This window comes from Branchiostoma lanceolatum, chromosome 12 (genome assembly GCF_035083965.1).
Source record: "Branchiostoma lanceolatum isolate klBraLanc5 chromosome 12, klBraLanc5.hap2, whole genome shotgun sequence".
Classification (NCBI taxonomy): Eukaryota; Metazoa; Chordata; class Leptocardii; order Amphioxiformes; family Branchiostomatidae; genus Branchiostoma; species Branchiostoma lanceolatum.
In genome coordinates this window covers 12686656-12703465 of record NC_089733.1, presented here as the reverse complement: position 1 = coordinate 12703465, position 16810 = coordinate 12686656, and the positions used below count along the sequence as shown (strand labels likewise).

General features: G+C 38.2%; 1 protein-coding gene across 3 annotated transcripts in view; it reads right to left on the bottom strand.

The window, feature by feature from the left end:
• The window catches only part of LOC136445646 (transient receptor potential cation channel subfamily M member-like 2), a 29668-nt gene that overhangs the window by 5212 nt on the left and 7646 nt on the right, over positions 1 to 16810 (bottom strand). For all 3 annotated transcript variants that reach the window (XM_066443769.1, XM_066443768.1, XM_066443770.1), the window contains 17 exons: positions 16517 to 16594; positions 16236 to 16259; positions 15609 to 15708; positions 15240 to 15450; positions 14391 to 14616; positions 13828 to 13958; positions 13173 to 13301; positions 8187 to 8376; positions 7410 to 7541; positions 6964 to 7072; positions 6359 to 6498; positions 5445 to 5619; positions 4815 to 4974; positions 3954 to 4144; positions 1702 to 1834; positions 877 to 1064; positions 17 to 219 (listed from right to left, as the gene is read on the bottom strand). In XM_066443769.1, coding sequence (XP_066299866.1) covers positions 17 to 219; positions 877 to 1064; positions 1702 to 1834; positions 3954 to 4144; positions 4815 to 4974; positions 5445 to 5619; positions 6359 to 6498; positions 6964 to 7072; positions 7410 to 7541; positions 8187 to 8376; positions 13173 to 13301; positions 13828 to 13958; positions 14391 to 14616; positions 15240 to 15450; positions 15609 to 15708; positions 16236 to 16259; positions 16517 to 16594 — 2520 coding nt within the window. The remainder of the gene's footprint in view (positions 1 to 16; positions 220 to 876; positions 1065 to 1701; positions 1835 to 3953; positions 4145 to 4814; positions 4975 to 5444; positions 5620 to 6358; positions 6499 to 6963; positions 7073 to 7409; positions 7542 to 8186; positions 8377 to 13172; positions 13302 to 13827; positions 13959 to 14390; positions 14617 to 15239; positions 15451 to 15608; positions 15709 to 16235; positions 16260 to 16516; positions 16595 to 16810) is intronic.

Here is a 16810-nt window from a genome sequence, read left to right as displayed (position 1 = left end):
AAAAAAGAAGTCCTACCTCCCAAGGTACTTTGTCATCTGGCACTGGAAACCTGTTTACATCACACATTGGGTATGGAGAGGTCCTGGCCTTCTGGTGGATCTCCTGGATTGGCTGACCGTCCAAAGTGCGCCGCCTGCCTTTCACTGTCTTTGGTCTCTTACCCAGATTCATTGAGGTCGGCTCTCTTGTGAGTGGGGCTTTTGGATGTGGTGCTTTTTCTGAAAAATAAATGAATAAATAAATAAATGAATTAAAATCCAATCGTTTCCACACCAGTGTATAGTTTCTGTTGTTCTATTGTTTCTGTAGCCCTTGGGCCACACAGAGCCACTACAGCAGGGGGTTAGTCCACTGGTAGTGGTGTGTACATATGTTCAACTTCCATACTCTTTCTCACGAGTGCCAAGCAGAGAAAGCAGTATGTACCATTTTTAAAAGTCACACTTAAAAGGGTATGAAGGGGTTTGAATCCATGACCTCCCAAATGCAAAACGAGTATTCTACCCACTTGGCCGCTGCACCACTTTTGGGATCTGCAACGCTTTTATGAATTGGAAATGAAGAAAAACAGACAGGATCAGAACAATTTGGCCCTTTACCAACTCAGTTCAACACCCTGGTCAACTTGGTCCAACACCCTTGTCAACTTGGCCAGGGTTACAGTTAGGATTAAAGTGTTGGGCCGATTTGGTCTGATTAGCCATTGGCTGAGTTGGTAAAGGGACGACCAAAAATAGACATGCATGGCTCACTTTTGTTTGTTTGAACTTTTGTTTATTCATGATAAGCTCAAATCGGCACGCAGGCTGCTTTTCATTGAGGTCATGAGGGAAGAGGTAAGGGTCAGATACAATATAACAGAGATACACAGTCACCTGCAGAAGTGTCTTCCAGTTCAGGTGGTGCTTCTCTAGCTGAGAGGTTGTTCTGCTGTAAGGACTTGATGATCCATGCCTGAGACTGAATGATGGACTCTAAGGACATGGTGGACTTGATCATCTGTTCCTCCAGTCTGGTCAGTCGCTCGTCTTGTTCGTTAGCCAGATCCTTCAGCTCGTCAACCCTGTCATAAAAGGGGAATATTTTTTATTAGTTGTCTAAATCAGTTGTTGAGATGAAGAAAGAAAGGAGCCCTGGATGTTGGCAGTTTAATGTTTGAATGATTTCTTTTTTACAAAGACAAAGACAGTATCCCCAAAGAGTTGGGTTGGTTGGGCCATGTTGATTTGATCATATGGATGACATCCTCTGGGCACCCCAAAACTGATGCGAGTTTGGCAACAAAAGTTAAAAGTTGCCTTCATTATGAAATCTATGTGGTCAGGAAGGATAAACAAAACTTAACACAATAAGCTGACAGAAACTATAGGTTCTTTATTTTTGTTCTTTCAAAACTTCTTCTTTGACCTCGGAATTGACTTTGGCATTCTACGACATTAGTATCCGTTTTCGAACAACTTTTCTTGCAATTTACAACACGCATTTTCTCATTCTGCAGCTGCTTTTTATGTTTTACAGTATGGCTGAAAATTTTTTGGGTGGAAAATGGACGAAAATTGATCAGATGTCATCCATATAATCAAATCAACATGGCCTTGGGTAAAAAATACTAAATACAAGAAGAGAATAACAGCTCTTGCTAAACCATTTAAGTGTTTCACATATTGTTATTATAAGGATTTCTATTTCATTTTGCTTACTTTTCCTGTGTATTGTGCACCCTCTCGTCGGTCTCCTGGCTTTTTTCCCTGCGGGTTTGCTGCAGGTAGTTCTCACTGTTCAGGTACTCCCACAGAATCAGCTGTTTTCTCTCTGCAGTTTCCAGCTTCACCTCTGAAAACAACAACATCAAAATATTTTCATTTGAGAATTTGCAAACTTGAGCTGCTGAAGGACAAACCAATTTGACTTGTTGGTTCTCAAGCAGACATTATGAAAACAGAGGACTGAGAGGAAAACTTGCTTCTAAATCTGTTCAGTCCATGATACTGTGTGTTCCAAGGACAGACTGTCCCCTCATATTCTATTTTCATATTTAATAATTCATTCTATAAAACTTGAAAGTCAACAAATAAAACTGGTGTGGCCTTATTTGGTTAAAACAGGTTTTTCAAAAGACAAACATCTGTTGAAAACCAACCTTGTGAGGAATACAAAGAGAATATTTTATGCAGTTTAACCTTCTCCATGTAGTCTTTAAATGGCACCAAATTTGTACAGGTTGCAGGGTTAGGCAGCAGGGAGAAGGTTAAATACTCCAAAAAGCATCCAATGTTTTGTTGTCCCTTTCACATTATGATAAACTCAAATAACAATAAAACAATGTGTCAACTCTGTGTTGAAAAAAGTGAAACCAACAAACCTTCACACTAATAAACTTCAAAAGTGCAACTTGCAGGAACAACATTCAAACAACACACCCTTCCCACTAAAGGCTGTGACTACTGCATGAGTGACCAAAGGTTTGATAGATTGCTCAACGATTTTTGTAGATAGAGAAAAATTCTTTTAACATTTTGTGCGTTTTGTTGCCTTTTAAATCATACTTTTACATCTTGCATAATATTCCAATTATGAAGTCAAGGGTCACACAAATCCAATTTTGGTCACTGTAAGGCACACAGAGATTGCCATCGTGTAAAGGGAGTTAAATCAATCAATCAATCAATCACAGTCTTGAAAACAGTGAGTACTAAAAAGCTTCACTGTTTTCTGGCCTGATTCAGACTCAGGTGTTTAAAACAGAGTTAGAGACAGGAGTTCAGAGAGTGCAACTTACACAGGTTCTGAAGAGTGCAGTGGAAAAATCCTTGTCTCCTCACCAAAGTGCTTCAGAAAATATAGATGTAGGAGAGATAGAGTATAGCCACATCATATCAACAACACAAGAGAAAGAATCATAAGGAATGTGTCTTGTATAGCAGAATTGAGTTTGTGCATTAAATATATCATTCAAAGATCATAAAGTAAAAAAAACTTAATGCAGGATACATCTGTTGGTCTAAGGACTGTGTTACCAAATGTGTGAGCTCCTTCAAAAGAAAAGAAAAGAAAAAAATGTAGTTACAATGTCCTCAAATCAGTAACAACATGATTGGTAATGTCCTCACGCGAAAGAAAGAAAAAAGGCCAACAAACAATTCATAATCTCATCATTTCCACATATCAATAATATGCATTTGTTAAAGAGCAAGCAAGGCCTCACTGAAATCAGGTGTTTTACACATTTGGGAATGACTTATAACAATGTTATTGCTCTTCCTATACTACAGACTTGGAAGCATATTCAGAATTACTATCTATAAAATACACCAGTCCTATGTCATAGACTTTTCTTTCATGATAGTTTGTATTTCATGCTGACAAGATATACACAAAATGTACTATACAGCATACCTTGAAATGTTTGCGATGATTTGTTTTGAATTATCAGCTTTAACATTGTCATCTCTACTAATAAATCATGACAAGCTTTTCCACTGTTAGTAGTACATCTGTACTAATGTATAGTTTCAACTACAAATTGACACAGTGAAAACCTTTCCCCTCCTACCACACAGTCAAGTCCCCATGAAAATATATGAATCTACAGGTACTAGGCTGTCATAATGGTACACTCAAACCTGGATTCAGCAACCACACAAGGGACGGAGGGAAATGGTTGCTGAGAACAGGGTAGGGTTAACTAGTAAACATTGACGGGACTGTTTTAATGTGGCTTGTGACTGGAGGTGGTTGCAGGGACTTGCTTTTGCAATGAAACAGGAAAGAGGCTTTTACAGCATTTTGATTTTGCAGTTGAAAGGAGTCTGTAAAACAGTTGCAGCGTTATGAATTTGCGGTGAAGAGGTCACTGTGAAAATAAAAAAAACTGCAAATGTTTCAAGACTTACTGTAACAGTATCTCATTTTTTAGTAAAAAAATATTTGAAGCTAGATTCTTAGCCCTTACTCATGACGCTGTCCCCTGGGCGACACTTCTTGCAGCATCCCATGGTGATAGCTCGGAACAGGAGGAAGATGTGGGAGAAGAGGATGACTGGAGGAGCCAGCGGAGGGCGGTCAGAGTACTCCTTGATCAGGTCGTACCTCTGGAACTTCCAGATCTTGTCGGTGTTCTCCTGAACTTTCTCAAAGGTGTAGCTGGAATTATGAGGAATTAAAGGTTGATGTCACAATGCATGTATCTCTCAATGTTTTCATACATAATCATGTAGGTTTAACTTAGTGTAGGTAGAATTGAACTTATGCTGCCATTTCTGATTGCTACCTGCAGCTAAGATACAATCACCTAAAAAACACAGCATACATGCAGCACAGCTACAATATATATAGCCAGTAGTAGACCAAAATGTCTTGCATTTTTCATAGTAGCAATCTTGATTACAGCTGATAAAAAGAGTCAAAATATGAAAATTTTCAAAACATTGTGATTTGTTGGACTAAAAAGCAAAGAACAATGAATGGTGCAGGTAAAAACTTGTGGGGTGTAGGTAGTGAATGAAAGACAGCAAAACGCACAGAAAACTTACAAAATACACTTCTTTACGAAATAAGATGAAATCTGTTTGTTGCTCAAAAGTTGTTTGGTGTAATATAACAAGCAGCAGCTGGTGTGTTACACCAAAGGTTTGCTATGCTAGCTAATATATATAAGGAATTCCTGTTTCCCTCTGTCCATTTACACCTTGTAATAAAGCTGAAATAAATAAATAAATAAATATACAGATACAGTCTCAGTGGAAAGGAGGTATAAGCTCTTCCTAGCTATTCATTAACAGAGAGAACCTATTTTTTAATTATCATAACTTACCCAAACATAGCAATCAGCAGGTTGAGGAGTAGAACATTGGTGACCAACATGTACAGCCCCAGTAGAACAGGTACCAGGTAAGTTCCTATTTCTGATGGACATCTCTGTGTGTTGTTAGCTATGGCTGTGGCATCATCAGCCTCACAGGTGAAACCATCATCTGTAAGGACAAAAAAATATTTTAAATGGTTGGCAAGGATGGCTTTGGAAACACTGATGTATGGTAAAAGAGAAAGAAGAATTGGTACTTAGAAAACTGCAAAAAAAGTGAAATTCAAAGTGATTTTGAAGTGGTTTAGCTCATCGAAGAGTTATTTTGCACTCGTCATGACATGAAAGACAGATGATCTGTATACTGTCAGTATATGCGCTGTATATGTACAGGTTCATTTTACTGGTGAAATTCCACATCCTCCTTTCAACAAGTACAATGAACAGTGGACCATGACTTAACGTCCTGTCCTCTACATGTATATATAAGGACTGCTACCCTTTCCAGTAGCATGTACATGTATGTCAGGTGAGCAGATGGGATTCAAACTCTCAACCTCTTGGTTCACAAGCAAGAGAGTTGACCTCATTCCTAGAATGCTGCATCAATGTGGACACAGAAAAGTGATGCCAACTTACTCATGATTTCCTCCAAGAAGAGTTCTCCGTATATCTGGAAGTAAGACTTGTGGAAGATGCCCTGTAGGACTGTCCCAACCCTGGTCTCGTTGGGATACAGGATGGCTTGTGATGCCACACCGTAGGCCAGGATGAAGATGATCAGGATGAAGATGAAGAAGATCAGATCCTTCAGCTGTGAGAAAAATGAACATACTGTAAATAACTTTAATATAGCGGCAGGAAAAGATAGTGGTTGGGGGAAAATGGAGTAGGTCACGGCACTTAATTTTAACGGTGGGAACAAACATTACAGGCTTAAAAATGTTAGTGATCAAATATTAGTGATGATGAATTTTAGCTGTTGACTAGTGACAGTTAAATCGGCTAAAATTAAGTTACAGTTAACATATCAAGAATTACAGTACATTAAATATAAAAGACACATGAGATTGTAAAGTCTTGTCCCATTATTCTTTACTTTTCTGCAGAAAATTAAGGGTGAGAGCTTAGGATAGCAAAACCACTTTTTCCTGGCATAAGGTGGTCTTTTGGTTAGGGTTGCTAACTTATCATCTAAAGATTTGGGGTTTGAATCCCAGGCATGCCTTAATGTTGTGCCCTATGGAAAGGCACTTAACACATATTTCCTCACTCGACTCAGGTGAAAATAAGTAGCTAGCTTTAGTTAGGGACGTCCTCTCAGATGGCTAGAGGACCCATGTTTGAGGAGAGCCACACCTTGAGCACATTAAAGATTCCATCACAATTGAAAAGATTAGGGGTCCATCTCGGTGTGAGCGGATTAAACCTTACAGTCTGGCCTTAAGCACCTTGTATTTAAATCTGTACAAAGCTGGTGTGTTACGCCTAAAGGCAGTACAAATGTACACTGGTAGAAAAGTGGTAATATGCAAAACAAAAGATGAACCTACCATTCTGGCGATCATGATGAGTTTTGGTCCCATCTCCTTGTTGATGTAGAAGATATGTAGGAGCCGGAAGAAGAAGATCATCAGGTTCAGGCTGTACAAGACCCGCGCAGCGCTAAATGTCCCGGGGAAGAACCTTAACGCTGCAGCATTGAAAAACAAAATTTGTGGTAAAAAAGTGATCTTAAACCAGTTGAGCTCCCTAAAGAGCTTATCTTTCACTGGTCGTGACAGAGAAAACAGACGTATTATGTACAGTATTTATAGATTTACTGTACCAGGAGATTACCCATAGCTACCCATAGTGAGCACAGCTTAATGTCCTGTCCTAAGGACGGCAACCCTTTCCAGTAGTGTGTATGTCAGATGAGCAAAAACAGTAGGGATTCAAACTCCCAACCTCTTGATCCAGAGGAAGGGTCACTAACCTCTGGACAATGTATGCTACAGTAAGTATGTACGTTTGTTGGCTACAATTTCAACTACTACCAGAAAGCTTGCCAATCATTATCAGCATGTTATGGAGTTATTACAATCAGAGCATTTCTAAAATAATTTTGATACTAAAAAAAGTACAAATGCATCAAGGTTTTATGAAGGAGACTTACCAAATGCTGTAATGAAGGTGATAATGTTCACCAGATCAAACAAGTTCCAGTAGTTGCCGACGTATTCCAATAACTTCCCTGACACCGATCTTGCCTCTGTGGTGATGAGCTGAAATTACAACCAAACAATCAAACAACAGTTTCCAAAAAAAAAAACCAGTGAGTGCATCTTATAATTGTACAGTACTTTTATGTACAAAGGAGTAATCATTATCATGGTTTATTGATTGATTGACACTTACATGCCACGACAATAGCAGCCAGTGGGCTAAATTGGAGCATGGACATTACAAGTCATAAAAACAGCTTGCTAATTACTAAATTGATACAAACCTTTACTGCAGAAGTTTGACGCTTGAACCTAACACCTGAAGCTCCCTGATACACGGAGCCGTCGGCTTTATGTCACCATCTAAAATGACTATCAAACAAACAAAGAAACCTACCTGTCTGATCTCTTCACAGAAGAGAGTAAAGATCCACACTGCCAGGATGTAGTCGATGACTGACAGGACGTTGAACTCAAACTGGGTAAGGATGACCACAGAGTACAGACATAGGAACAGGATATAGGACAGCTGAAACAAACCAAAATGCTCATAAATTATAACATGTTAGAAGTAGGGGTGGGTACCGGTACCGTGTACTGGTACAAAACCGGTATTTCTGAATGGACCGGTCCAAAAAAACCGGTCCGTAAAAAATCAGTGGACCGGCCTATGGACCGATTAGAAAATTCATAGTACCAGGCGGCCACATAACTGGTCTAAGAAAATACAAAACAGCAGATTTAACTTCATTTTCGAAGACGTTAGCTGTGAATCATACCTAGAAACACTTAAAGGATTAGTAAACAGACGGCGAGAAGAGTATACTTATAATTTTGAGACAAAGTGCAAACCTAAGAAATTATATCGTTCCAGACATGACGTTTGGAGACTTTTGCGTGTGTCTCGCTCTCCAAAATATGATGTACTGCGACACTACTATAATCAGGTACAGGTACAGGTCCGGACCTGGACCTGACCCTCTGGACCTGGACCTGGACCAGACCTGAATTGTTTGTACTGGTACCCACCCCTAGTTAGAAGCACTGTACTGGAATTAGCATAAAGGTATTTACATATATCTAATTTGCATACTCAGGACAACTTAAATGGTCCTTGTAACCACTTGTAATCAATACATTGTTCATATATTGAGGATGAAAAATTGTAACATACCACATTGTGCATGAAGGTTGTGATGGGGGCATCGTAGAAGAGGTAGAACCTCGTTAGAGCGCTAATTCTCTTCCCACTACTGCGGAAATCCAACTCCCCTTCCTCTGTGTCAGGAGCTTCATAGTCCTCCTCATCCTCTTCATCCTTTTCCTTGAACTGTACTTGTGGCGTCTGTTGGTTGTTGATCAGGCTAAGGTGGGATATGGTTATATTTGTTAGTATTCCAGCCATAACTGTTTCAAACACATCAACAAGTACAATGTCATGTATCTTTTAAGTGCTAGTGAAATGAAACTTCCTTTATCAGTCACATAAAGATTTGGTCTTTACTGAAAATACTGTAGCAGTCCTGTAACCTTTGAATTAAATCCGTTGTGTATATCGTGTGCTCTTTGGTGACACAAATTAGGGAGTCCTATCTGTGACATTACAACCCATTGCTAATTTCTTCTGACTACCAAAGAGCACACAGTACCCAGTGATAATGATTATTGATTTAAAGATCAACATTGAAAGATGTTTTCAGAAAAGACCATATCTTTAAATACATGTAGATGAGAGGAAATTTCAATTCACAATCGATTTTATCAATCTTTTCTAACATACCAAAGATTTGCTGGGCTACAAGTATAAACATTTCTTTTTCTAATAATTCACCGGTAGTCTCAATTCTTGCATCACTTTACACATTGTACTTTACACTGTACAATATATTTGAAATCATTTAAATGGAAGATCTTTCACAGTTACCGATTCTATAAAATCCTTGAAAATGCCAGTGCAGCTCTGAAAAGTTTAACTCGAAGAATACTGACATCGTAAGAACCATCTACAGTCACTTGACTGGTTCTATAAAATCATTGAAAATGGCAGTGCAGTGCACCTCTAAGAAGTTTAACTCTCAACTAATATTCACTGATTGTACATACCATCTACAGTGTATGTATTTGACTGGAAAAATTCTTTCACAATTCTGTAATCATTTATCATTGAAACTGGCAGTGCAGTTGCATGTGCTAACACCAATGTAGGTGACCAAAGATCCCTGCCTTTTTTCACTGCAATTCTGAGGCTCCCAATAGGAGTTCACTGGTTTGTTGTATGCATTCCACTTAAAACGTGGGACACTGCAACACATCCATTTTCACAAAGTCTAAGTCTTAACACCCTTCTGACTTAATGATGTAACCAATACAGTAGATGGGCATATTCACATTTCAAAAAGTTCTTTGCATAACTTATGAATATGAAGAATTCAGTCAATAACAGCACTGTCATGTTTCCCTCCTTTGTAACTCAGAAAAAGGAAGGGGACTTAACTTTTTAAAACCAATTAAAACCGAGAAGGGAGAAGAAATTAACCTGGCCAGATCTTCAGTGGTGCCCCAACAGTCAAATAGTTAGACTAAGGAATAGAAGAAGAACTTAAAGTTACGTTTCATTTTAACCTTTAGGTTTAACTTAAAGATCATGGAATTGACTTTCAGATATTCTCAAGATATACATGTAAGGGTACCACAGGAACAGGAAGGTTTATGCATATAGTATTGCCCTTGCATGTAGCTTGTATGCAAATCATGGCATATCAGAGGAAGCAAGCTGTACAGTTGAACTTGTCCCACAAGGAACCACACTGAGCTACAACTTTCTTGACTTCTCAAAGTTGTCTTAGACCTGGAAGGGTTCCTCCAAGTCAAAGCGATTTTGTCAGCTGGAATAACATTACTTCCGGACGTTTTCTCTGGGTAAGTTTTCATGTTTGTTAAAGACTCCATTGCTGTTGGATAAGGCTTATCGTTTGATTGATGTACAAAAAAGTAATTGTTACAACCCTGCCTATAAAATTGTATATGCAGAAAAAATTGGTATATTTCTGTTTTAAATTCCTGACCATTCTATGTGATACAGTAAAAACTAAATTGATACCATACATTCATGTGAACTTAACCAATATTACATCTCCTAGGGAAAAATGTCAAGAAAATATAATAACAAGAGGCCTAATTTTTTTCTTGCTTATTTCCTTGCCTTTGAGTACTTTTGTTTGACTATTATTTTTTTTCTTCTACAACGGACTGTCTCTTGTTTTAAGTTTCTTTCCGTCCCATGTACTCATTGTCAAATCTGTAAATTTAGGGTTAGGAAATCTATCGATCTATCTGATCTATCGATCTATCTGATCTATCGATCTATCTGATCTATCGATCTATCTGATCTATCGATCTATCTGACCTATTGATCTATCTGACCTATTGATCTATCTGACCTATCGATCTATCTGATCTATTGATCTATCTGATCTATCGATCTATCTGATCTATTGATCTATCTGATCTATCGATCTATCTGATCTATCGATCTATCTGACCTATTGATCTATCTGACCTATTGATCTATCTGACCTATTGATCTATCTGATCTATCGATCTATCTGATCTATCGATCTATCTGACCTATTGATCTATCTGACCTATTGATCTATCTGACCTATTGATCTATCTGATCTATCGATCTATCTGATCTATTGATCTATCTGATCTATCGATCTATCTGATCTATCGATCTATCTGATCTATCGATCTATCTGACCTATCGATCTATCTGACCTATTGATCTATCTGACCTATTGATCTATCTGATCTATCGATCTATCTGATCTATCGATCTATCTGACCTATTGATCTATCTGACCTATTGATCTATCTGACCTATTGATCTATCTGATCTATCTGATCTATTGATCTATCTGATCTATCGATCTATCTGATCTATCGATCTATCTGATCTATCGATCTATCTGACCTATCGATCTATCTGACCTATTGATCTATCTGACCTATTGATCTATCTGATCTATTGATCTATCTGATCTATCGATCTATCTGATCTATCGATCTATCTGACCTATTGATCTATCTGACCTATTGATCTATCTGACCTATTGATCTATCTGACCTATTGATCTATCTGATCTATTGATCTATCTGATCTATCGATCTATCTGATCTATCGATCTATCTGACCTATCGATCTATCTGATCAAAGCGATTTTGTCAGCTGGAATAACATTACTTCCGGACGTTTTCTCTGGGTAAGTTTTCATGTTTGTTAAAGACTCCATTGCTGTTGGATAAGGCTTATCGTTTGATTGATGTACAAAAAAGTAATTGTTACAACCCTGCCTATAAAATTGTATATGCAGAAAAAATTGGTATATTTCTGTTTTAAATTCCTGACCATTCTATGTGATACAGTAAAAACTAAATTGATACCATACATTCATGTGAACTTAACCAATATTACATCTCCTAGGGAAAAATGTCAAGAAAATATAATAACAAGAGGCCTAATTTTTTTCTTGCTTATTTCCTTGCCTTTGAGTACTTTTGTTTGACTATTATTTTTTTTCTTCTACAACGGACTGTCTCTTGTTTTAAGTTTCTTTCCGTCCCATGTACTCATTGTCAAATCTGTAAATTTAGGGTTAGGAAATCTATCGATCTATCTGATCTATCGATCTATCTGATCTATCGATCTATCTGATCTATCGATCTATCTGATCTATCGATCTATCTGACCTATTGATCTATCTGACCTATTGATCTATCTGACCTATCGATCTATCTGATCTATTGATCTATCTGATCTATCGATCTATCTGATCTATCGATCTATCTGATCTATCGATCTATCTGATCTATCGATCTATCTGACCTATTGATCTATCTGACCTATTGATCTATCTGACCTATTGATCTATCTGATCTATCGATCTATCTGATCTATCGATCTATCTGACCTATTGATCTATCTGACCTATTGATCTATCTGACCTATTGATCTATCTGATCTATCGATCTATCTGATCTATTGATCTATCTGATCTATCGATCTATCTGATCTATCGATCTATCTGATCTATCGATCTATCTGATCTATCGATCTATCTGACCTATCGATCTATCTGACCTATTGATCTATCTGACCTATTGATCTATCTGATCTATCGATCTATCTGATCTATCGATCTATCTGATCTATCGATCTATCTGACCTATTGATCTATCTGACCTATTGATCTATCTGACCTATTGATCTATCTGACCTATTGATCTATCTGATCTATTGATCTATCTGATCTATCGATCTATCTGATCTATCGATCTATCTGACCTATCGATCTATCTGATCTATCGATCTATCTGATCTATCGATCCATCTGATCTATCGATCTATCTGATCTATTGATATCAAGGAAGCCCTCTGAGAACTTTCGTTTGACTATTATTATCAATTATTTCCTCAAAGTGCACAGTAAACAGGCAATTTGTTTAAATTAATACTTTAAATCAATATTAAGTATCAAAGATGCCACCTTAGTGACTGCCTGGCCATGGTGAACACCTTGAATGGCTTAGGCTACATTGTACACCTCTTAGGTTTTGTTGTAAGTGTTTCATCGTATAACATTTATCGCTATAGCAATAAAGATAATTTCCTACCAAAGAATGTTGCAGTAATGTTGCAGTATTGATAACAAATCTTAGATATGTGTACATTACAGAAAAAGTGGGATCATTTGTCTTCCACTGTCTTAAAAAAAGTCAAACCCAATAAATCAGAAATTCACGTCAGTATTCATACTAAAGTAGTCACTTGCTGTTCCTCAATGTCTGTCCGTCCTTGTCATGTTACAAGTACTTGCAAATAGCCTCCAGGCAAGAACTTTTGATTAATTACTGTAAATGCAGAAATGTTCGTGATGGTTTTATGTTCACGTTTTTTGCGGCAACCGTTTCGCCGCGAACTTTAAGCAACCGCAAACAGTTTTATTCAATACTGTAGCAGTATGTGATTGTACTGCAGAACTGCTGCGAACTTAAAACCACCGCAAACACTCCATTTTCGTTTTCGCCGCTAAATAAAAACCACACGAACTTACATTTACAGTTAATGTTTTTACATCAACTTAGTTGTTCATCTTACCCTGATCCTGAGCTGTGCACCACCACCATCTCCATACTCTTGTTTAAATCTTCTCCCTCTGGAATGTTGTCCACTATCATCCCTGCACTGGTTTTAGTCCTGGCCACTACAGGCCTAGGTCTCCTGATGCTGAAAAATCATCATAGTACAAAGTCATTTACATCACTATAAAATCATGGTAAAAAGTCATTTTACATCAAGTTATAAAATCATGTTATTTTTTCACATGAATACAACATTCTCTAGCTATCTGAAACACAGGCAACAATGGTCACATGCATAGGACCTTGATTTTATTTGAACTTGAAGTTGTTGAATGTAAAATAATGTCAACTCTAGATCTCATATAATTCTGCTGGGAACCCAAAGGCCGCCATGTTAGAAAAAGGGAGATTCACTACATAAATAAATGCAGCATCAGTAATCCCCAAGGAATGTGCACTTCATATATTTGGGTGTTCAACACATTTTTTAAAAGGCCTTGATAACACCATTTTCTAATGTGGCGGTTTGAAGGTACCGGCCCTATTATGGGAGTTAATGTTACATGCACAAAAATAATTACAGAATCCCAACTTTGAACGTCACTCTAAGCTGATATCCTTGATACCATATCTCATTGATACAAGAAATTTGATGCAGAATTTGAGCATACCTGCCAGGTGCAATAGAATAATGACGTTCCTCCGTTCCAAGAGGTTCGATCAGAGTCTCCTCTTCTTTCTGGTCCTCTCGGAAGTAGATGAGAACAGGGACCAGAGGGGGGATGAAGATGCAGGTGAACAACTGGTGGTCGTAAAAAAAAAAGGACAGCATTAGATTGACTGCATTTAGTTTTTTGTAAGCTACCTGCTGTTTGTTGTCGTAAAACCTTCACAACATAAATTCCTAGCTGCGAAGAAACAACATGTCTAACAAGTTATCCACAGACCCAACATACCTGTCCTTGGTGCTGAACATCATCTACACACACACACATACAAACACACACACACAAACATACCTGTCCTTGGTGCTGAACACCATCTACACACATAAATACCTGTCCTTGGTGCTGAACACCATCTGCACACACACACACACATAGAGACAAATACACGCACACACACACAGACACATTTATAAACACACACACATACAGTACACCACATCTTTACATACACACACCAAAACAATATCATACTTGCTTGGTCGTGAAGTTAAACAATAGAAACCTACCCTAATGATGGAGGTGTCCAGAGCCATCTTCCCCATCCAAATGTTGTTGAGGAGAGCCTGGCAGGCGCTGTGAGCGATGAAATTCAGGTGGTTTCCACTGATGGCGATCCTCAGGCACGTCAGCTCCCCCCACAGGTACAGCTCCCGCACCAACAGGAGCTGGGTTCGAAGCTCGTCCTCTCCCCAACACTCATTCAACACACCAAGGGCAAGCTCTTCAAATTTGCTGGAAGAAATTGTCGCACAATCAATTCTTTTCACACACCACACTATGTACCTCTGAAATTGTATAGATTAGAATAAATCTTAACCACAATCTATTGAAGTACTAACCCATCTTTCAAAAGAATATCTAGTATGTAGCTTGTAATAAAAGTCTCTGTTTTAATACATTGACTTGCAGGAAATGTTTTTAACGTAGCATTGAACATATGTCACATGCAAGTGATGAAATGGGATAAAACAGTTAGTACATATTGTAATTAGGGTGTCCCTGTGGTGTAGTGGTCTGCGCTTCTGTCTTTCACCACATCTGGTTCAAATTACTTGGACCAGAAGGACTGGGGTTCAAGCCCAGGTAGGACACCTCTGGACAAGAGGCGCATTGAGTCATACCAAAGACTTTTTAAAAATGGTACATACTTCTGAAACAGTATGGAAGTTAAACACACTTCACTGCCAGTGGACTAGTCCCCTGCTACAGTGATTGCACCACAGTGTGGCCAAGGGCTATGAAACGGAGATGGGCACCGCCCTATACATCAATAATGGTATGGGAGGATTTTAACTTTAACATGTTGTAATACACACTCAGTACTTTTAGGTGTAAGGAAACAGAATAAAACTTACTCTGCATGCTCCGACATTTCTTCGCTCAGTTCTGTGTCGTTCTCCAGCTCACTTGCCATGGACTTGAGGAGGTTGCTGGCGACCAAAGCTGCGGCCACGCCTTCCTTCCCTTCCTCCCAGAACAGGCGCGCCATTTCTTGTCGGTTCAGAAGCACGCAATAGACGAACAGCTCTCTGGTCGGGTCTTCGCACAGCGTTTTTGGATCACCATCTATTGGCAAAAATTATTTAGAATTTTTCTTGAGGATGGGGGAATGAGTTGATGTTATATCATAATAAGAAAACAAACAAAAGATGGTATAATCATTAAAGAAGAAAAGCTGCATGTCACAATGTTGAAGATTATTTCTGAAGTTCCTAAGAACTTGCCTGGTTTGTATCTTTCAGGATTTCTCTCGTAGAGTGGAACATAAATCTCCCCCATCAATGACTGGATAACATGGCCTACATCATCCATGGTCACAGACACCTACCATGAAAAAAGGGAAATATTTGAATGTTGTTCATTAATCAATCATTAGTTTTGAAGATTGCAGCTGCAGAGTGTCTAGACTACTGCAGCAGAAGACATTTTTCGACTACTACTACTTTGAAGACTAAGAAAAGTTGGGGGAAAACTGGGAAGGAGCCAGAAAGCAGACGCTGGAAAGAAGTCAGTGGAAAGCTGTTTTGACCTGTGTCGGCACAAGTGTGCGGTGATGATGATGATGGTAAATCATTATCAAGTTTGCTTGTTAACTTTGTTCGTTCATTTCTTTGTTCATTCCTTCATTCCATTCATTCAATCATCTATCGATTCATTCACAAAGTCCATTTAGCCTTAAAATGGTGAATATTCCTAAAATGAACATATCTCTGTTACTGTCTGAGGTACAATGCAAAATCGTCCTGTTTCAATACCCTGCATGAATCATAATGATTGCAAATGAACAGAGCTCTATGATACAGATCTCAATTAGTACACTGCTAAGTGCAAGAATATGAAATTTCAAATACCTTTGCAGTAGATGGCTTTCGACTCTAAAAATGAGTAAAAAAGAATAAATGTAAGAATCTGTGAAGGCATTAAAATGTCAGGCAAATATGTTTAATGATTCTATATCATAACAGAGAAAATTGTACAATGAACATGTATCATTATACAAGTCCCATAACAATGTAATCACATGATACAAACAGTGTATTTAGCAACTACCCCAATGAGCTGAGACTTTTTTCTCATGTAAAAATTCTCTTAAAAAGTGTATCTTAGTCACTAAAAAGAGATGACAACCCACCATATTTGTTTTAGAAGGGGACAGCCTTTCTCTCAGTCGTTTTTGGAGCATGTCGAACAGCACACCAGACTGTGGAATCTGCCAGAGACAGCAAAGTCATTTAGTAAAAATGTGAAAACTGAAGTCACAACAGAGTACACCAAAGATTCTTGATAATAAAACGGTACTAGGAACTCTTTTATTCCAGTTACTGAGAAGCCTTACACTTACACAGATTTTATGAAGACTATAACATGTCTCAAAACATGGCTGCTTCTTGCACCAATACATCTGATTGTAATAGTGTTGCTCGAA